Source organism: Mauremys reevesii, linkage group 3 (assembly GCF_016161935.1).
Source record: "Mauremys reevesii isolate NIE-2019 linkage group 3, ASM1616193v1, whole genome shotgun sequence".
NCBI lineage: Eukaryota > Metazoa > Chordata > Testudines > Geoemydidae > Mauremys > Mauremys reevesii.
In genome coordinates this window covers 83,382,884-83,404,641 of record NC_052625.1, presented here as the reverse complement: position 1 = coordinate 83,404,641, position 21,758 = coordinate 83,382,884, and the positions used below count along the sequence as shown (strand labels likewise).

The following is a 21,758-nucleotide window of genomic DNA, read 5'->3' as shown; positions in this document are numbered from 1 at the left end:
GAGGGAATGAAAAGTGTAAGGAGGGATTTACATCAGAGAAATTATTTTCCATCCTTTCTTGCAACTTTGAGTTCTATCCCTGGTCCCCCTAATCACCTACAGAAGCATGTCAGCTCTTTGATTGGCCTTTGATGGCAGAATTGGATCATATTATTTTGGAAAGTAAAGATCTTTTTCGTTATCATTAATAATATTTATTTTGGAAAAATATTTTAAAAATGAATTTCTTCATTAACAAAACAGTAAAAAAAACCTCAAATAACATTTGCACAATATTCCATAAATACATATATATACAAAAAAATATAGTCACATAGACCCGAAGTGCCTTTGTACATATTTACCAAAAAACTTAAATTATAAAAAAATGAACATCACAAAATACTCAAGCTTTACAATTATCATGAAAATATTTTTACAGATTCAAAAAAATAACACACTTTTTTTCACCTAGTAAAAACACATTTTAGTATCAAAAAAGACATTAAAGGCAGTGTTTGTGTCTCTAATTCAAGAAAAGACTGGCTCGTAAGAATCCAAAATATACACTTCACGCAGTGCATGCTTCTTATGTAGTAATTAAGTCCCTTCATTTAAATATATATAGAAAAGCAACTGACCATAGTGCAATGATAAAATTCATAAAGGCAGTGCAACAGTTATTCTTGAACACAGATCCTTGCCTAGTGTCCATCTTGTTTTTTTGCAGTCACTTTGCTAACTTCAGTAGAGAACCAGCTCAGCCTGAATTTAGTTTCTCAGCAGCAGTCAGTGAAGGAATCTATCTCCCTTTCCTCTTTCAGCAGCATTCATTGGGGCATATCTCCTTTGAAATTGTTTGAACAACAACTTTGCCATATCACTTCCGTTTTACACCTGTAGAGAGTTGAAAGAAGCCAAGAACAGAGAGAAGCAGAGTTTAGTAAAACATATAGAGGATCTCAGTGATTAAGAGATGGACAGAGATCAAGGAGTCCATCGGTGTGCTAGGGCAGAAGAGACTCCACAAATAAGGGATAACTCATAAATTAAAATGATACTACAGCTGTGTCCCAATCCTGCAAGCTCTCTGTGTGTGGAACTCCCACTGAAGCAAATCATTTGCAGGATTGGGCTTTATCTTAAAAAAAGTTATCAGTTTTACAACCTTCACACAAAAATAAACCCATAGGGCCAGATCTCACCGAGTGTAAATTGGTATAGCTCCATTAAAGGCAACGGAGCTGTGCTGATCTACACTAGCTCAAGATCTGGCTCAATTATTTTTATTTTCTTTTACAACCATTAGGCACTGTACTAACCTCAGTTGCTATGATGCATTCATCTTTCTCTTCTGATATGACATACACCGACTGGTACTTTGTGTCCTTTGAAGTGGAATATACTGATTCTGGTCGTTTTCTTTCAGAAGTATCACTATTGAAGATAAAACCACCAACAACAAAAATCAGATGGCTGCTACTAGTACTAACTAGGAAACATATACACCCTTTACAGTAAACTGTTGCCCCAGAGCTATTATCTGAACCGTACCTCTTTAGTGGTACTGCACTTTTCTCCTCTGCCTCTGAATCGTATGTTTCACACTTGGCTTCACATTTGCTGTGTTCCTCTTTAACAGAGTCCTCATTCTTAAATTCATGCACCAAATTGTAATCCACTGATGGGTATCTAACTTTGTAGCCATTTTTATCAGAGTTATCACTGTGAAAGTCTACTTTCTTATTTGTGTTTTTAATCTGAGTGGCACCAATGACACTTATTGAAATGTCCTTTTCACGTTGGCAGTTGGCCAAGTTGTTCATGGTCTCTGTTTCACTCCTGCATGCATCAGGCTGATGGTGCCTCTTTTGCATTTTGAGTCTGACACAGACAACAATAGCAGCGCACCCCAGCAATAGCATCAGGACCAGAATAATCCCAGCACATACTGCAATCCAAGGAAACTGTGCATTCTGACCTTCAGTGTACTTCTCAGTGAAGTCAACAATTACAGGTCCCTGAGGCTGTTCAGGGAGCAAAAACTGGCAGTTGAGTCCACCATATCCCCGAGCACACTCACACACATAACGGTTGTTTCTTTCATGGCAAGTAGCCCCATTGTGACAAGGGTTGTGTTCACATTTGCTGACTGGAGCACTACAGTTCTTTCCATTGTATCCTGGGGGGCAGGTGCAAGAATAGTCATTAATTCCATCTTGGCAGGTTCCACCATTCAAACAAGGAAAGGAGGCACAGTCATCCACATTATCATCACAGTGTCTTCCAGTAAAACCAGCCTGGCATTGGCATATGTAGGAATTTCCGAGATCAACACACTGGGCTCCTGCAATATTAAATACGACAAATAATAAGGAAGTGTTTTTATAATATCAAGTAACAACACTTCAGCTTCACAGTGTACTTAAAATGATGAAAATCAAGGCCAAGACTTTTAAAAAATGGACACCTAGAGACAAATACGGAATTAGGACCCCATTTCTGAACATCCTAGCCCACTATTACAGTTTTTACCTCTATTACCAGTAGCAAAACTTTTATTAATTTTCTAAACCTTATTTACTTTTCTCACCACTTATTCTGTTTACTTTTTTGTGTTTTACTCAGCTTCATCGGTGAAACTAGACTGAATCAATTTCACACCTTGGTTTTCATGAATTGGCACAATGTTGCAGAGTTTGGATTGCAACCAATGTGGAGGAATATTTTTTAAAAACACTTTTTTAAAAATGAAAACAGCTTTACAACTGTTAAATAATAAAAATATTTAGCATTTTGATAGCACATTTCATCCATAGAGCTCAAAGCAATTTTACAAAGGCATTTTTAAAGTATTGCTATCCTCATTTTACAAATGTGGACAGGGAGACCAAATGCCAGACCCAAGGTCATATTGAAAGACAATACTATTTATACTGTGGAGCCATATCATGCCATCAACTTTTAAGCAGAACTCCTCAGTTTAGTCAATGGGGAAGTTCTAGATAAAAACTAATGGCACAACTCGGCGGGGAGTTCTGATTAAAAACAATGGATTGACCACCTATGATTTGTAATTTTATTTTTATACAAACCCTCAACTACATGACAGTGTTCCTTTAAGAGACAACGGTATATAGATTGCCTTACCATTAGCACAAGGATTGGAGCTGCAATAATCAATTTTCTTTTCACAGTTAAACCCAGAGTAACCCAATGGGCAGCGACAGCTGTATCCACCATCAGGGTTGTCTGTGCATCGCCCTCCATTGAAGCATGGGCCATCAGCGCAAGTCATAGCACTCAGCTCACAGTTTTTACCATAGAAGCCAGGTGGACAGGTACAGGAATAGCTGTTTTCAAGATCCTGTTGAAAAGAAAAGATTTATTCAATTTAAATAATATAAAAATCAAAATGACTGTAAAACTGTCTTTAGTTGATCAGATGTTTAAAATATCATTAACTCCTCTAACTTACGGTGCAGCTTCCACCATTCTTGCAGGGGTTGGCATCACATTCGTTGATTTCAATCTCACAGTTGGAACCAGTGTACCCAGGACGGCAAGAACAAGTGTAGCTTCCTTGGCCAGTATTGGTACAAGTGGCACCATTCTTGCAAGGCTTATGATGGGTACAGTAATTAAGATCTGAAAAAGATTTAAAAGGAGAGACAGATCCATTAAGATATGTGCTAGTTTGCAATTGTTGCATGGCTTGAATGAGGGGTACTCTAGAAAATGCTGTTATTTTCTAAAAGACAATCGTACGCAATGATCAAGAACTTACCTTGGTTACAGAAAAGGCCACCCCAGCCTTCCTGACAGTTGCATTGCCACGGTTGTTGGCAAGTACCATGAAGGCAGCCTGGGTATCGGATGCACTCATCACAATAACGCCCTTGCCACCCAACCCTACATCTGAAAAACAAACAAAGGATTGTTAGATTTGTACTTCCAACAGTTAGAAACCCTATCTCAAACTCTGCAAACACACTGAAGCAAAAACCAGGAATCAAGTTTCCTAAAAAGCCTTCCGTGATCCTTCATGTGGGAAAGTCACTGAGTCATCAGTTTTCATCAGTCCCAGCTACCTCTTTCATTACCTTAAACAGAGCTATTGTTCTAGGTACTTATTTTGTTTACTATCATAACAAACAGCTAACCTTATATACACTACTGTAAACTCATTAAGTTAATATTAATGACACTGATGTCTGATTTCTAGATTAATACTTTGATCTGGTATTATCTGGATTTCTCAGGTTACCATCTCCTGTGAAGAAAAACACTTAAACTAACCCTCAAATGACAAATGTCTTATCTAAGTCTAGAGCATCAATTTGACATTACAGACCAGAAAAAAAAAAAAGGAAAAACCTCTGAAAACTTACTTGCATTCTCCAGGTTTGTCACAAAACCCATGTTGTTCATCACATCCAGGCAAGCAAATTGCTGCAGACAAATAAAATATATAGATATATAAGCTCCAGGGTCAAATACATCCCTTCTGAAAATACAGTTTTGAAGTGTCTTCTGGGTTGGGACAAACCCTCTTTCACTAGTTCAGTCAGTTAATAGCAGCTGAGTTAATCTCTGAAGGCTGGTGGAGTATTGATCTTGCTTAGTAACTGGGTACTTTACTTATCACTAGGGATGAGCATTCTTCTTAATACAGTTGCACACAGACAAAAGAGGACTCACAATTGCTCTGTTCCCTACAGCCCCTCACCCCCCTTTCCTTCCCAGTGAGGGTCAGAAGTCCTTTTTTCCAATTCTATGCACACAGCTCCACCTCTTAATATCCCCAGAAAGTGTGTGTGTAGATAAGAGTGGACAGCTGGTGTGCAGGGTGCCAGTGCAGGACAGCTGCTCTATTGTCTATTCTCTCCCAGCAGCTGCCCCACTGCAACAATACCCCCAACCCCTTGCAGCCAATCGGGGCTAAGACATGCTTCCCCAGCAGCCTATCCCTGCCCAGATCTAATCTATGGCACGCGCGTGATTTCTCTGCAAAAACTTTTTTTCTTATTCAAATAAATAAGTCTAAAGTTCTTCCTCCCCCCTGCAAAAAAAGGGGCGGGTGGGCACAAACATAGTAAAGAGGTAAGCAGGCCAGAAGGAGGGAGGGTGGGGGAAAAAGAGACTTCTGCTCATTATTTCGCCTGGTTATGGAACTCATTAAGCAGGCACTGCAAAGTTTTAATTCAACAAAGCTAGCTGGAGACAATGGCATGCGAAAGAAAGAAAGAAAGAAAGAAAGAAAGAAAGAAAGAAAGAAAGAAAGAAAGAAAGAAAGCTGATAATCAGATTGTCTCAAGACTGGAATGAAAGGAGATGAAAAAGGGTATAAGGGAAGCAATCTGGAGCCTGGAAACCTCACTTGCTAACCAGAAAACATTATTTTTGCACAAGCACATACACCCTACTGCCTAATAAATATGTTATTTCATATATTTTAGCTGATTTTTCATAAGACACAGAGTAGACTGTACTGCATGCACACACAATGATTCAAAAAAGAGGGGAAATATTCTGCTTGGTTACTGAAGAAGCAGCAATATACAAATATCAAAAAGTGCTGACATCCCTAAACAGTTCATCAAAGAAATGTTTCCTCTCCCTCCACCCCCTAACACTTCTGCAACAGAAACCTTTAATCCAGGGGCACTACAACCATTTAAAGCCTAACCAGGGGAAATTCAAGCCCCCAGTCTACATGCATCCGACGAAGTGGGTATTCACCCACGAAAGCTCATGCTCCAAAACGTCTGTTAGTCTATAAGGTGCCACAGGACTCTTTGCTGCTTTTACAGGTTACTATGCAAAATTGTGCCACATAGGGCTGTAATCACCTTACTAGTCCCTAACAATAAGAATAAACTGAGGCTGTTTAATATCAGTCCATCTGAATTCACAATTTAGCTCTTTTTTTTTTTTACCAAGGCAAACAGATAGGCTGTCTTGCACACTACCACATCCAAATTGTTTTCTTCCTGTTACTCATCCTGATTTGTGAGGTTTGGAGGGGGGGATTCAGATGGTGAGTTATCTGCCAATATATTATTATAGACATACACACAAATTAGAATATTAGTATATACTAGAGTGTAGTCGAGTGGGGATGTGCACTAAATTTATCTTCAGTTTATCTAACTTCTTTGACCACCTCAGCTGCAATCTGCTCCATCTCTGCCAGGGCTACTTCTAACATTCCAAACCTGCCAGCAGGGTCAAGCTTAGCCCTCATTTAAAGCTTTCAGTCCTTCATGTAACACAAAACAAAAACACAACCTGCCTCCATGATGTTTCCTTGTTTTCCATAAATGTGTTTTCTCCTCCTCCCAAATTACATTGATCTGGGGTACAGGGAGGGCAATGTTCAGCCCTCAACCAGCCCTCAGGTTTATGATCCAGTATGTCATGATCTGACAGGATTAGAAATATGTTCTTTATATCACTAGAGAGTATCTTGGACTCCTCCTTTCCAGTGGGTGACAGCACTTGTTTCGAGCCCTGTTAGGTTACAAGGTTGCAAGATATCAAACCATACAGTCTTGACTTTATGATTGATGGAAAGCTACTTCAGCATTGTAGAAGTTCTATTAGTTATAATTCCTCTTTCTAAAGCCTGTAACTCTTGACTCATGGCTTGAAGATACCCTGGCTTCCTGGTAGAAGGATACCATAAATAGCCCACATATGTTTTCTTTTAAATTTCCCAAACCACTTCTAGAATAATTTTTCTGTACAATTTTTTGTATAAACCAAATGTGTGATAGTGTAATATGCCATCAAGATGTCATTGGTGTAATATTGGATCATTTCAGATAACTCACTTATGGTTTTGGTACTTCTGAGTAATGAGCTCATGCCAATAAAACCTTTACACAGCAGCACCATACCATCATATATTCCTTCTACCTTGGTTTTTATTCTCATCTGGGACCTGAATCAATGCACAGTGAAATCAATGGAATGTCTTCCATTGACTTCAGTGGGCATCATAATTCATGTGACTGTAGCCAGGAAAGATTCAATAGTCTTTCTTTGTAGACACTCACGTTCGGTGCAGTACTGGCCCTTCCAGCCTGGGTTGCAGACCTTCTCTCCACGCTCTCCGCAAGTGAAGTGGCCAAAGGCATCATCCCTGGGCCGGCAGAAGACAGAGCAGCCTTCTCCATAGTAGTGTTCATCACACACAAAGCGGTAGGAGTACTTGAGGTCCGTGCGGCCACTGCTGTGCAGGTCCTGGGACCACTCTTCCCCCACTGTCAAATGCCTCTGTGTGGCCAGCCGACTGATAAGGCGCTCTGGGTTCTCTGCAAGGAAAGGGAAGGAAGAAATGCAATTAACTAACTGTGAGTCATGAGGGTGCAATGGGAATAACTACAATAGATTACCTAGAGGAGTTCACAGGTGGGGAGAATTGTAAGTGCAGAAATGTTAAAGCCATGTGCTGACAGGGCTCTCTTTCTTATAACATTCTTATGAAGAACAGTAGAGTGAGAGGGCAGGGAGTGGCTATGTTAATTGAGAAAGTAAGGAAAGTGAGCCTGAGAAGTAGCAGGTTTGGATTTAATCCTGGAAAAGGATTTGCACCAGGGTATTTACCTGTGTTGAGGTCATCGGGAGAATCTGTATGAAGAGCTTCAATGATGAGAGAGAAAGTGCCCTGGAAAATTCAAATTAAAAAAGGCGCACAAAATGAGAATCAAAATCTAAAGTCAGCAAAAAATGTGATCACAGGCAGCAGCAGCAGAAATATATATGCCCAGTCAGTGCAATCCTCTAAACCTGTTTTCACTTTTCTCAAGGGATTGGAAGAGTTTTTTGAAGAGTTGTTTCCTGGCCTGTTTTTTCAGCCTGTTAGTACAGGATATGGTGTAAAAAAGGGGGGGGGAGGGGAGAAAGGGAGGCAGTGGGTAGGATGTGAGGGCAGTTGCCATTAATCTTCACGCTTAATTTCCCCAGTTTCACACATTGGGAGGATGACTGGAAGGTCCTTTGGGAATTTCACGCAGGGCTGACAATTTCTGCAGCCTGCTCCGGGCACAGAAGTGGGCAAGGGGAGCGAATCAGGACTTCCCCACACTGGTGGGACCACACTTGTGTTGGCCAGAGACTGGAGCGGGGGAACCGCACACAATCAAACACAGCCCACCCCCGTCCATTCATCGGAGCGGCTCGCCGGTTCCAAAGCGAGACAGAGCAGCATGTCCCCCTCCGACCGGCCGTCCAGAGGCGGTCAGTACATCCTGCCCCCCAGCCCGCCCCTGAGCGCCCCCCGTGCTGCTGTGACGCACCCAGCCCGGCCCGTCCTTTGGCCACAGACCCTTAGCCTCCCTCCCCGCTCCGCGCGCGCGCTGCTCCGCGCTCCCCTGGTCCCTGGCGCTCGCGCAGCCCCTGGTCCGTGGCGGGGCCGCCCGGGGTGGAACTTACGGGCCAGGTGAAGCCGAAGGGGAAGCGGATGGGGTTGCTGAAGGCGGGCTCGGCGCCGCCGGCGCTGTCGGGCACGCTGAAGGAGTTGGCGCCCAGCACCGGGGTGATGGCGCTGCCGTAGGTGCAGGGCGGCTCGGGGGATACGCTGGCCTGATAGTGCTTGAGGCACACGCGGAAGAAGGTCTTGCAGTCGCACTGCTGCAGCCCGGCGCCGGGGCCGCCGCTCCCCGCGCGGCAGCAGTTGCGGTTCCCCAGCAGCCCCTTCTTATTGACAAACTCCTGCAGCTTCAGCTCGAACACCCCGGAGCAGCGCACCTGCGGGGGACAAGGGGAGCCGTTCAAAAGGCGCCCGCCAACCGGGGCGGAGGGGGCAGCAAAGCGGTCTGCAAGCCCGCAGACCCCACACGCTCCGGATCCGCTCCCTTAGGAGCCACGCGCCCCGAGCCAGGGCCAGCTCCCCCTGGGGCTGGGGGAGAAGGAGGCTCAACAGTTTGCCAGTCTTTGCAGCATCCCTCCCAGCGTTTACCTTTGCAACAGAGGGGCCCCCACCTCCCCTCGTTAGCGTGGCAGTTGTTATTAGCAGTTGCACTGAACAGCGCCTGGAATACAGACCCCAGATCCACTTACCTGGCAATGGCAAAGCAGCACAGAGAGGATGGCAAGAGTCAGCATGGACTGACCTCCCATTTTGGAGAGTCGGGTTTTTCTTCTTGCCCCTTTTCTTTCCTTTCTTTCTTTCACAGGCAAAAAAAAAGTGTCTCTCAAGAAGCCTGAGCAGGAGAAGCCTCTTGTCCCAGTGGCGTTAGTGTTAAAGTTTACCTCTTTCAAGAGTCTCTCTCTCTCTCTCTCTTTTCTGGTGATGCTTTTAGGGACGCCCTTCGGGGGACTGACAGCTCTTCTGGGTGGCAAAAAAGGGGACAGACTGTTTTTAAGACTGATATTCTAAACAACTTTTTCCTCTCTTTCTCTTCCAGTCCACGACTTTTCTCCTTTCGCCAAAACCTTCTTCCCCCACCAGCCAAAACCGAAAAGGAAAAAAAAAGCCACTTAATTCCCAAAGGAGGCAGAGAAAAGGCTTCCTGTGGAAGATTAAAAATCAGCGATCTGGAAATCCCTGTAGACTAGGAGGAGGGAGCGATAATTCCCGTTGCCTTCAAATGAGCAGAACGAGAGAGGGGGTTTGTGTGTTATCTGCGTGTGTATCGAGCTGGCCCCTCGCAGATCAGGGGCTGGGAAGTGTCAAACAGCAGCAGCAATTTGCAGATCACGTTGGACTCTTATCCTCTTCTTGCAAGATGCAAAGATCGGTCTCGTTATTTCTTGTGGTCTTTTTTTAAGGGATCCAAGCCAAAAACAACAATAATAATAATCAGATAATGTCTTAATGGAAACGAACTGAGAGCGCCCGTGTGTGCTCCTGGGTCTCTCCTTGCGTGTGTATGATCTTTGCTGTGCCTCTCTCCGAATGTAAAGCACTATGGATCTGCCTCTCATGAGGCGCCTGCCTCCCTTATATCCCGCCGGCCGCCTGCATGGCTAATGAGATGCAAATGAGCAGCCCCCCAATCTGGCTAGAGCTGTCACAAAGGAGCCACTTTTCCAAACCCTCCTCTCAATGGATCGCCAAATGGTCAGTGAGCTGTAAAATGTGCAATCCTCCTCCTCCTCCTTTCCCCCTTTCCCCTCCTGCTCTCACCAAACGCGCTCATTTACATTCCTGCAAATTTGGTAACCGCAAGAATCCCCCTTCTGCTCTGGGGAGATGGTAACACCCTCTCGCAACATGCACAGAAAGAGAGAGAGCAACACACCCCTTCCAGAAAACGAGCTCCAAGCACTGAGATCTATAATTACCTCTTGAAATGTGTAAAGCACCACTGTGCCCCCAAAAAGTAAATTGTTGGTGATAATGTACATTTCCAGAGATATCCTTTAGCTTAAATGGGGAGGACGGGGGTCAGTTTGACACACAGGAGAAATCTGATCCCTTTAAATTCACACCATCTTCCCCATGGTATAATCTGGATCGTTAAAAAAAAAATCACGAATATATTTGTGGGACCAGAGAAGGGCTTTGGTGTTCTCCTTCCGGATTCTTAAAACCAGGCTACATTCGGGGAGTATGCTAAAGGTGCTAAAATAATCCTACCGGGGCAGAGGGAGAGAATCTGGTGTTTCAAAGTTTGCAAGCTGGAAGGGGCAGGATGCTTACGGACTGATCATTATTCTGGATACACTACAGATATTTTCGTAGCGAAGAAAAACTGGGAAGAGCCATGTGTTAAGTTTCAGGGGGTGGGCAAACATTTGGGCTTTTAAATATATAATATAAATATATACATATATCCTCGCTGAGAATGGTTTGCGAAGGGCTGAAGGAAGCAGTTAGCAAAGCCCATTTGAGTCCCATATCCCTATATTATTATTATCAGACTCCTCATCAACCTCTCTCCCTTTTTCCCCTCCTTCAGCTTAGTAAAAAGTGAGTTTGGTGTGTGTCGTTCGCGTGGCTGTCATTAAGGCAGTTTGTTATTGTGTGAGGGCTGAATCAGTTGGCTCTTTGTGCTCTCAGCTGTATGGTAATGTAGACAGCACCTGCTCCCTGCACAATGCAAGGGAGAGAAAGAGCTCCCCTCGGCGCACGCTACTGCCTCTACAACAATGTCCGCACATTTTTTTTAAAGAAATCCCGTCCAGCACACACCTCCCATTAAAAAAAAACAACAACAACTTTACACCAACAGCCAACTTTTTATTCTTTTTACACGTCCATCGGACACTAGAACTTTTGTTTCGATTTTAAAAACAATGCCAGGAGTTTACTGGTGGGGGGAGGGCCTCTCACTGCGAAATTTCTTAATTATGGCTGAAAGTGTAAGATAAAAAGTTTGCAGGCGACTTTGGGATATAACTTGGAGATGGGTTTTCACTTTGTTTTGGGCCCTTTTCAAGCACCTAGATAGGCGCAGGCGGATTCATTAGGATGCAAGGTGTAACTGTCTGTGTAAATGTCATTTTAATTGTAACACAGCATTTCAGCACAGATTAAGCTTGTGTGCAAAGGAGAGGATTTGGCTACAATAACCTCACTGTAGGTATGCCGTGCTAAAAGCCTTATTATGGCTACTTTATTGGGTTGAAACGTGCATTTGCATGGCAAAATGTGACTTTCATTGAAGCAGATGTCTTGATCACAAATTATCTTACAATGCCCTGGAAAAAATTCTCAAACACTTCTTAAAGTAAAATCACTGGTTAATACCAATTAAAAGAAAATCACTAATGAATGCATTCAGCCTAGCACATCCTGGCTATTACACGACTGTAACTGTATACTTCCCAGTGCAGCATAGCCTTTTTTCCCTCTGCTGGCACCAAAACTTTCCAAGTATCTGTGTCTTTTAAACAAGTATCAAAATAGTCGCAACCTTTCACCTTTTAAATCTCCTTTGTTTAAATATAACTTTGGTCAAAAGTATAATTTATACCCAAATATCCCCCCCAATAAAATCTTACGTGCACAGGAATGTTTGCTTTTAAACTACAGGTACTTCTGGGATAACCAGTTTTAAACGTAGGATCTCATCCTGCAGTCTCTTATTAACACCAGTGGGAATTTTGCCTGAGTAAAGACGGCCGGATCGGAGCCATTAAGCATGTTCATGCCTAAAGAGTAAAAATCCACCTACACTTTCACTTCCTTTAAGTAAGGAACATGTGGATATGTTAACAGAAGACATTGAGGAGCAGCGCTAGATTTAACTTGTAAATTACTCTTGCCACCTAGCGTCAACATCTTTTTTAATGGCTTGCCACTGCTTCTGAAACTTTGCTGCAGCCTCTTTTCCCTAGGAAAGCAAATCTGGTTCATATAGGTTTTCTGGGCACGTGGGAGGAGAAAATATGTTTAAAGTTGAGGTCGTCTGTAGACTGAGGTTAGAAGTGATATATCACCACAAATCTTTTAATCTGGGAGAGATAGAAAGTTCTTTCATTTGCACCGCTGTTTAAAAAACTGTAAATAAAAAGTTACACGCGCAAGGGCTTAAACCTACAAAAAAAAAAACTTGCCCCAAATCTTTAACATCACCCTTCAGTATCAAGTATTTGTTAAATTGACGTGGCACAGATTTCTCGATTACTGCTGCAAAGCGTAACTGAAAGGCGTCGTAAAATCCATCAGAATCCTGCCCAATGCACTTATTCTTTTCCAACTTAATTTATGCCACGCGATTCTGTGTTGGGGAAATCAAGCAGAAAGCTCCTTTTTTGCTCCCCCCCCCCCTTTCAGATGCTGGGCTAACGGGGAGACTGTTTAACTTAAGTGTTTCTATAGGAGGCTGTTGTAGTTTAACTCCTGCCCACCAGTAGCTGGGACGAACAAAGGAGGGACTCGAGGTCTAACTATTCATCCTTTCTCTGCACTTTAATTTTCATTGAATTTAAAGACAAGGGGAGCCCTTAGGGATTCGAGCTGAAGGGGATGACACGCCTTTAGACGCGATCAACCCCCTAGCCAGCCATCTGCTCCTAACCAAATGGCGTTTTTTCACTCCCAACTGCATGTCTCTATACTCTCACACTTACATACCCAAACCAGAGCCCCCCAAATGCAGAGGCAGCTTACGTTGAAGTATGTTAAACAGACTATCGGTGGCATGGCCACAGCAGCCAAAGTCCTGAGGTTGGAGGGAGGTAATAAATCCTCACCTTCCTCGTTAAGAAAATGGTGAAACCCGCTTTTAAATACTTTTTGATAACTCAGCAAATATACAGTACAAAGTCGGGCTCATTAAGGAGCGGAAGACATCCCAGACATTGGCAATGGGGATGGAAGGGAAAATTTCCCTGCGAATGGGATTTTGGTAATTCATGAGAATCTCCTGTAGGCATCTTGCTTTTTCGAATGACGTATTAGAAAACGAGTTCAATAAGGTAGAGAACAGAATACATTTACGCGGTTTAAACATGTAGGACTAAAAGGTTGAGCCTTATAGTTAAACAATTCTCTAGAGCTGAAATCTTGCATTGTCTCAGGCAGACTGAATACTGTATATTTTAATTTATAGCATCCTGTAATGACAGGCTCCCTCTTCCCTTGAAAGAATTACAGCCCAACCACAGAACAACAAAGCTGGAAACTTCCAATCAGTCAAATAATCTTTTATTTATAACCATGCCAGATTATAGACGTAGTCATTGCATGGTGTCTATTAATTAGGCTTAGTAACACGCATCAGTTTCTACAGGATACTGCTTATTCACCCGCTATTGGCTTGTATTTTTCTAGAAATGTATAACGCATAGCCATATGGTGCATGTCGACATATTCATGCATACGTGTATGTGTGTAGTTATGTGAAGCTGGTTGGGTATACTATTTTAATTGGGTATATATTATTTACCTAAGTGTGTGTAGATGATATGTATACTACATATCAGCTGACATGCTAATACACATAAATATTTAACATCCAAGTATATTTATAATGCATCTGAAGGTCCAGAATGGTTAGATGCGGTGAAGCAGATGCAATACAACATAAGATCGTCTTCATACTTAATGGCAACGGAGATAAGGGTAAGTGGATGTGATTGAAAATAGTCCCACGTAAAACACTGGCCTCAACGCAGTTCGATGGTGCCTTTTCTGATATTGTAATCAGGACGTAATGAGTATTATATCTATCCTTCTACACTTTTCTGATCTGATCTGAAACTCAGCCGCCTCCACACAAGCGCTGGTGTGGGAAAATATTGTTTTCCCCCTGAGTGTTACGCAATGTAAGCTTTTCCTGTAACCCAGTCCTGTGTAAAAAATAGGGGGGGGGGGAGAGGAGAAGAAGAAGAAGAAGAAGGGAATGTATTACAATAAAACAATTATGGGGGTAATATGATTGCTCTGTATTTTCTGTTGGATATTCGCATGTTTTTATGTGTGAGGGGGATTAAGAAGTTTAGCATGAAGGTTTGTAGAAAGTTGCAAAGGCATGTGCAGATTAGAATAAGAAAGGGCAGTCGCGTGGCTCAGCTGGCACACAGAGAGGCCAGATGATAGATAAGCAGCTCGGTGGCTTCTCCCCCTCCTCCCCCATCCCCCCTTTTCAAATCGCAAATCATCTGCTCTAGCCCTATCCTAGCCCCTCATTTTCATAACAAAGGTTGTGTGTTTACCTGTGATCCTAGAACCGACGGGGCATTCCTTTGTCTCCAGATCAGATTACTGCAGCCAGCTGCTCTTCAGCCCTTTCCTGTGAAAATCCGAAAGTGGCCCCTATATATGTTTTACTGACTGAACATGGGGGAAAACCTTTTTCCTTGGCTCTGTCTGGTTGTTGGCTTGTGTCCGACTCTATTTTGGTTGTGGGAAACTGTGATGAGGAAAGTTGGTGACTATTCTTTGTGCGTGTGTCTGTGTGTGTGTGTGTGTGTGCGCGCTGTTGCTGTTATTTCAAAATGGCAAGGATTATTGGTTGAATATTCTTGCAAGGGTTGAGGTCAGTCGCGTGCCGATGTCTGCCAGGGGAACATCTGCCGGTTCCTTAGGGCAAATTTAGCAAATGTGGTGTGCTCAGGATTACACATACCTCCGGGCCATAGAAGGAACAAAACCAAACATACACAAAAAGGCACGACAATAGACTGGCCCATCTCCCCCACCAACAGATTGCATCGATCCCCCAAAAGAGAAGCCAGTGTGACCAGCTCCGAACATCTCTCTCTCTCTCTCTCTCTCTCCCCCCCCACACACACACACAGAGCGCATAGCTGCACATTCAACATCTTCTAAGGCTAAACTCCAGAGTCTCATCATTGTTCTTGGATGTCAGATTGCCTTTCTAAATTAAAAATAAAATGTAAAATGTACCCAAAGGCGTCTGTGTATATTATATGTGCTTCCCAACATAATTATATAAAACACTCATGATCTTATAGAATACATCTCTTACATTTTCCTTTGTGTCCATGTATTTTATGCAATTTTAGTAACAATTTTAGTTGTTAAGGATAACTCAATATAGATGGGAAAGACAAATATGGACACAGGTTCTTTCTGGAAATTCCATTAGATGTTTGTTTTATTTTGTTTTTGCTTAGCGCCTTTTATTTTGATTTATTTTTTAAACGACTAGGTCAATGGTTAGACATTATGTAAAAGGATTCTACAAACAAGTTTGATAACTTCCGTCATTATATGTGACCTATAATACTTATCAATAATGGCCCAAGTTTTACAGTCCTTACTCAGGAAATCATAGGGAGTTTTGACAAAGTAAAAGACTCTAAAATAGTTCTCCAATTCTTCTTTCTTGAGAATACAAGAAAGAGGAAAGGGTTAAACGTTTCTCCTCCCCCTCCCTACTTCTTTTTAATTGACTCTAAAAACCTCATCTATTTTACTCTCTAAAGTTTACTTTAAATAAAAAAATATGGAAGTGGTTTCATCTTGTTGGAAGAACTGCGGATAGGCTCATTTTATTCTGATTATACCAATGGCGAGCTGTATGCATCAAAATCTCCAGCTATAGCTCAAGTAGTGTACAAGAAACACTTGGTAATTACAAATGTAATCGCTTTAGCGCTATTTTTGGGTGGACTCAAACCATTAAAATAATTTAATTTATATTTTTCCTTTCCATTTTAGCTCCGCATTTGACTTCATGAGCACGATCATTACTTAACAAATTCTGATAGAAATAACCTCTGTGCTGGAACAAATCTTGCTCTCCTTACTCATGCGACACTCTCATTCACTTGAAAGGGAGTTCTGCGTGAATAAAAGGAGCAAAGTTAGGATTCCTATCAATGACTTATTTGCCATAGATTTCAGTGTGAAGTCACGGAATGTGTTAAATCCTAAAGTGGTCATGATTATGGACCAGATACTGAATGTCCAGTGGCATCGACTTCAGTAGGTACATGAATGTGGTTCTAGACATTTTAGTTATTTAAGACCATTCTCTTCTTCTATCACAGTGGCTGGATCTATGGAGGGGAAGTCAGGAAAAGCTTCTGTTCTTGTTTGTTTGTTTTTTGCTTGAGCAAAGAATGCAAAATCCAGCCCATACTTACTTCAATCTAATCTGTCTACTTGACACATGAAGAAATCCAGAGATTGTGGCTCCTGGTTAGTTTCAATATGTGCTAGAAAAATATGATTTATTCACTGGTTATGAATTTTCAGAGAGTAGATCTAAATATTCCCATCACTGTAGCCCAAATTTTAGTAACAATGTCATCTGTGTTCACTCACTACTATAGGGAAAATGACTTCTTCCATGTTCCAAGTTTAATTATTCACTGTCATAAGCCCTAACATTTTAAACTCCAAATATTAGCTTCATACATTATTTATTTATTACTATACTATACTATACTATACTATACTATACTATACTATACTATACTATACTATACTGAGGTTGAGAATAGTCTTTTCCTGTTATACGTATGGCCTGGTAATACAGCCAGGTTTACGCTGTAGTTTCAAATCCTGGAAGTAATCATGCTTTGGGGTTGTTAATGCTTTGGGTTTTTTTGGTTGGTTTGTTTTCTTTGCACTTGGCCTTTCAAAACGTCCTCCAGTTTCCATGAGGTTATTTTTATTTTCTTTGTGGATCTCTCTACCTGTCTCTCTCTCACACACACACGCACACAGCAACTACTTTGCAGAAGGTGATTGTGAAAAGAGGATGGGTTTGGACGGGGCGGATCGGAGCTTTTGGAAATGCTCTCCCCTTTTCTGTGAGCATCTGCCTGGAGAAGAACAGATGTGGGCACCTGCGGTGACAGGCTGCATATGTTCCATCCTATTCACAGGCATTCAGACGTGGCCACAATGGTAAGCCTTTGTGTATGCAGAGTCACTAAATATATTAATCTGTACTCCCTCGAGCACTGCTCTGTTTAATTTTTCACTGGCAATAACATCTGATCTAATCCTGAAATCGGTTCCCCAAAGTCCTTTCTCCCGTGAAAAATATGTGAAGTTATTTAAGCTTCCACCTGTTGCCTACGGGTTGGAGTAGGTTATGTGAGCATCTTGTGGATTGAGAAAGGAGAGCTTCACTGTTAGTATGCTGTTTGCACACACAGAGAGGGCCCTGGCATTTTTATAACGATGATATTATGTGTGGTCCACTGCTAGGATAATAACCTGATAGAAACAAATGATATATGGAACGTATATGTAAAATGTATGCAAGCACAAAACAATAATTATTAAATAAAACAACCAACACCTCCACTATTTCTACTCAGTGCCTTTAAAAATGGCACATAAAGTTCCCATGTATCGCTTTGTTTATTAAACTCTAGTGGTTATTATAAACATCGGTCAATAGGCCACGCAGCCAAAAGGTAACATAAATCTCAGATGTAAGACTTAGATTTTTTGAACAATTTTGTTGCATGACTCTTTTATCTTATCATCTCTTATTCTATTTTGATTTGTTTTCGACCACAATGAGTCCTTTAGTCCCATTGTAGCCAGCACAATACGCATGGATATCAGGCTGTGAATGAAGACAGAAGCAGTTTAAACAAACCAGGCTCTTTCTTTCCTCTCTGCCCATTGTAATATGAATGGGCCTTCTGCATTCTGCTGCTAGGAAACGCTTTTTTTAAAGTCCAAGTCCAATAAATGGACATAGAGAAAGAGACCCCAATAAAAAACCTAAAGTATTAGAAAAGGGTGAAGGCATATTTAAGCAAGTCCTTTTCACGTCAGGAAATTCTGAAATCCTAAAATGTCCAAGAAAACAAATACATCTTTTATAACGTTACCCCTTCCCTCTGCCCCACACATGTGAGGGGCAGAGCAAGCAAACAGGATCACTAGTAAGACCTGTTTTGAAACACAGTGCTGCCTTTCAAAAGAGAGGCGTGCACACTGGGGTTTTATAATTTGGGGATAATAGTAAGGCATATTTAGGGGGTACAGTTGGGGATAACAGCGGGACAACAGAAAAATAATAAAATACATCTTTATGCTAGGGTTACCACGAGAAGGTAATGTACCGATCTGGGGTAATAGACCGTGGCACGCAGTATATATACCACTGGGGAGGATATAGCGAGATGTAACAGATTACAGCTAAGAGGTATACTGTATCGGAGTACCATGTGTGTATGAAATAACACAGAGACTGCCATGTACCGTAAGCTCCCCAGGGCAGGGTGCTCTGGCATGTCTGAACAGCACCAGGTGTAACGCTGCTATAGATGCATAAATAGTGGTGTCACACGATAGCAATAGTTGGGATTTACACTGCGGGAGGAGGTGCCTGGCAGTTTACAGTGTGTGTCTGGGTGTTTCTCCGCATGCGTGTGGGAGCCCTCGCCCGTCCCCGCGCCGCGTCCGCGGGGCCCTGACTATCTGCGGCTCTGGGAGGCGGGGGCCGAGCGTCCGGCTGGTGGGAGAGTCACGTGCTCCTCCGCCGCACTTTCCTCTGTCAATCAGCGGCGAGGCACGTGCAAGCTGCGCGGCGGGGGCAGTGCGCGTGCGCAGTCCCGCCCTTTGGGCGGAAGCGGAAGCGGAAGCGAGGGTGGTGCGCGGCGGGGTCGCCGGTGTGTTGCTAGGTAGGGTCTGGGCGCAGGTGTCCCGCCTCCTCCGCCCTGCCACCCCCCCTGTCCCTGCGGGCCTCTCCACAGCCGGCGGAAGAGTCCGTTCTGCAGCCATAGGGGGCAGGGCCCCACCCCCTTGAGCGGGCAGAGCGGTCCCTGGCGGGGTCTCCCGCCGCCCCCGGGGCCAGCCAGAGCCAGGACAGCCCCCCCCCAACACACACACACACACACACACACACACACCCCTGTGCCCTCGCCGCGGGGAGGGCAGGCAGCGCTTCCACACCGCCCCCGGCTGCCCGCCAGCCCCGCCCGCAGGGAGCAGCCCGGGGGGGTGGGACAGAGAAGCGCTCGCCACCTGGTCTGTGTTTCCCGGCAGTTGTGCCCCGGGACCATCCCCAGGAACAGGCCTGTACCGGGCCGTGCGGGCTTGGCGACAGGTGTGTTTAGATACAGTGGTGTGGGTCCCTGTGTGGAGACTCTCATTTCAGGGGTTCATCGTGGTTTGGCTTCAGCTGGAACAAGACTGTCTAGGTACAGACTCACGCCTTAGTGAAACCAGTGCCAGTGTAAGCACTGCTGATCCCACAGAGTTCAGGGAACAGCAAGAAACAGTTGGGGCCCGAGTCTCTGTTTTGCTGCACCTGAGTCGTTATTAACTAAGTGCAAACTGAGTGTAAGTGATTACCATTCTGCTGTGGTCATGGTTTACACCTGTTTTTTGCTAGTGTAAATGATCACACAATATGCAGGAGAGTGTAGACTGGCTGCCTATTCCCTCAGGCCTGATCTGCACTTAAAATGTAGATGACATAAGTGTGTCACTCCAGATTCATGCCCCCAAGTGCTGTAGCTATCCCAACCTAACCCCTGGTGTCAGTGTGGCTAGGTTGTTGGAAGACCACTCAGGGACCTGGATTACCTGTAGCAGTGGTTCTCATACTGTATCCCTTTCAGGAGTCTGATTTGTCTTCCATACCTCACTTCACTTAAAAACTTGGGCTTTGGCTTCAGACCCATGCAGCAAGGCTCAGGCTTCAGGTTTATGTCCTGGGCTCTAGTGAGTCTAACACTGACCTGTATTAAAACAAACTTGCCCACAGTTTGAGAACTGCTAATGTGGTATATAGAACAGTATAAACAAATAATTGTCTATATGAAATTTTAGTTTGTACTTAGTTTGGTGCTTTTTATGTAGCTTGTTGTAAAACCAGGCAAATATCTAGGTGAGCTGATGTATCCCCTGGAAGACCTCTGCAAACTTCCAGGGGCACATATACCCCTGGTTCAGAACCACTGACCTACAGTGGTGGAAACCCCCCTTCCGTCACTGTAAGAAGAGTCTATACTGTGATGCAATAGAGGCATAGCTGCCATATTGCCCATAGTGTAGACAAGGCCTCATTCTGTGTGTCTTGGATGGAGGTGTCTGATGCGGGCTGGAAATACTTATTTTAAATATTTTTGCTACCTAGTAGCACAGTGATTAGTTGTTGAATGGCAGGCTTTTTGGAGAGCTTCCATGCAGATGTACACTCCTGATATTTTGGTAATCAGGACACCATGATAGGCTGAAAATTGTATTTTTGTTAGCCGTTAACTTGTTAGTTACCCAAGGAAATAATGTTAAAAATAAATGTTTAGCTTTATTTTGTGTTAGATGTAAACAAATAATAATTGTGTATTTATTTTCTGTTGTTAAGGATGGAAAGGCTGTTAGAAATCTACCCAGAATTTTAGAACAGAGCATTTGTGGCCCAATTCTGCTACATTTATTCAGGTTACATAGTCTTGAAATCAGTGGGTCTGCTTGTGTAATAATCTGCTAATGAACCTGAATAACCGACAGAATCAGGATCCGTTTTCTTGTTTTTTAGGGGGACTAGTGGCTCACAAAATTAATGTTTCTATAGTCTAAGTTAGCCTAGGTCATTAATGTTCAAAAAGTAGTTAAAAGCAAGAGCTATCTGAACTACATAAAATAATTTTGTGGTCTCAGCCCAGATCCCAGAATCCTAAAAAAAATCATATTTATCACTATGTTTTTTGTCTACATTGCAAAACGTTACATTTAAACATGACTGTAAATGATTGAGTTAGATTTTGACTATAATTTAGTGATTAGGGTAGCCCAGGAAAAAACAGGTTCAGTATCCTGTTGTTTGATGTGAAGCTGAGCATGATTTGTCCTGGTCTACACTGATGACTTAGTCATGGTCATAATCATATCTTGTTTTATTGTTCACAGTTATGTTCAAACATGATCAAAGTTTATGTAGACCAGCGGTTCTCAACCAGGGGTGTACAAGGCCCCATGACTGAAGCCTGGAGCTCTGATGCTCCCCATGGGGCTGAAGCCCAGAATTCTGGGGCCTTGGTGGGGCTAGAGCCCAGAGCTGTGGGGCTGAAGCCCCGGAATCCCCCTCCCCCGGACTGAAAGCCAGAAGCTCTGAGCCTCACTGCCTCCCATGGGGCTGAAATCCAGAGCCAGAAGCCCTGGTGACTGGAGCCCCCAGCCCTGCCTGACTAAAGGCCCTCCTCCCCCCAGTTGAGCCCCATGTTTTGGTGGCTGAAGCCCAGCGGGTCTCTCTCCCCCCGCCCCCGCTCACTGGGCCCTGGAGTTTATATAGCATGTTGGGGCGGGGGGCTCAGAAAGAAAAAGGTTGAGAATCTCTGATGTAGACAACCCCAAATTGGTAGCCTTGTCAGTCTCAGCAGGGAGTTTGAGGACTGAATGCACCTGGAGACTGAACTGTCTCACCTTTTAGAGGTGG

The 21,758-nt window shown here is 43.4% G+C and overlaps 2 protein-coding genes across 9 annotated transcripts in view; one reads left to right on the top strand and one right to left on the bottom strand.

The window, feature by feature from the left end:
* Positions 1–258: 258 nt before the first annotated feature.
* On the bottom strand, positions 259–9,198 carry DLL1 (delta like canonical Notch ligand 1). The gene is made up of 11 exons (XM_039532793.1): positions 9,046–9,198; positions 8,419–8,733; positions 7,591–7,651; positions 7,041–7,298; positions 4,371–4,431; positions 3,767–3,897; positions 3,458–3,627; positions 3,130–3,346; positions 1,534–2,326; positions 1,302–1,416; positions 259–876 (listed from the first exon to the last, which is right to left on the bottom strand). Exons 1-11 carry the CDS (start codon positions 9,103–9,105, stop codon positions 871–873), a joined length of 2,187 nt encoding a protein of 728 aa, XP_039388727.1. The 5' UTR covers positions 9,106–9,198; the 3' UTR covers positions 259–870.
* Positions 9,199–18,912: 9,714 nt separating this feature from the next.
* The window catches only part of FAM120B (family with sequence similarity 120B), a 101,908-nt gene continuing 99,062 nt past the window's right edge, over positions 18,913–21,758 (top strand). For 4 of the 8 annotated variants that reach the window (XM_039532218.1, XM_039532219.1, XM_039532214.1 and 1 more), the window contains exon 1: positions 18,913–18,999. The gene's annotated coding sequence lies outside the window, so the exon portion shown is untranslated. Of the gene's footprint in view, positions 19,000–19,158; positions 19,425–19,456; positions 19,661–20,411; positions 20,534–21,758 lie in introns of those variants that run through there. The other 4 variants (XM_039532223.1, XM_039532224.1, XM_039532215.1 and 1 more) reach the window with 4 other exon arrangements.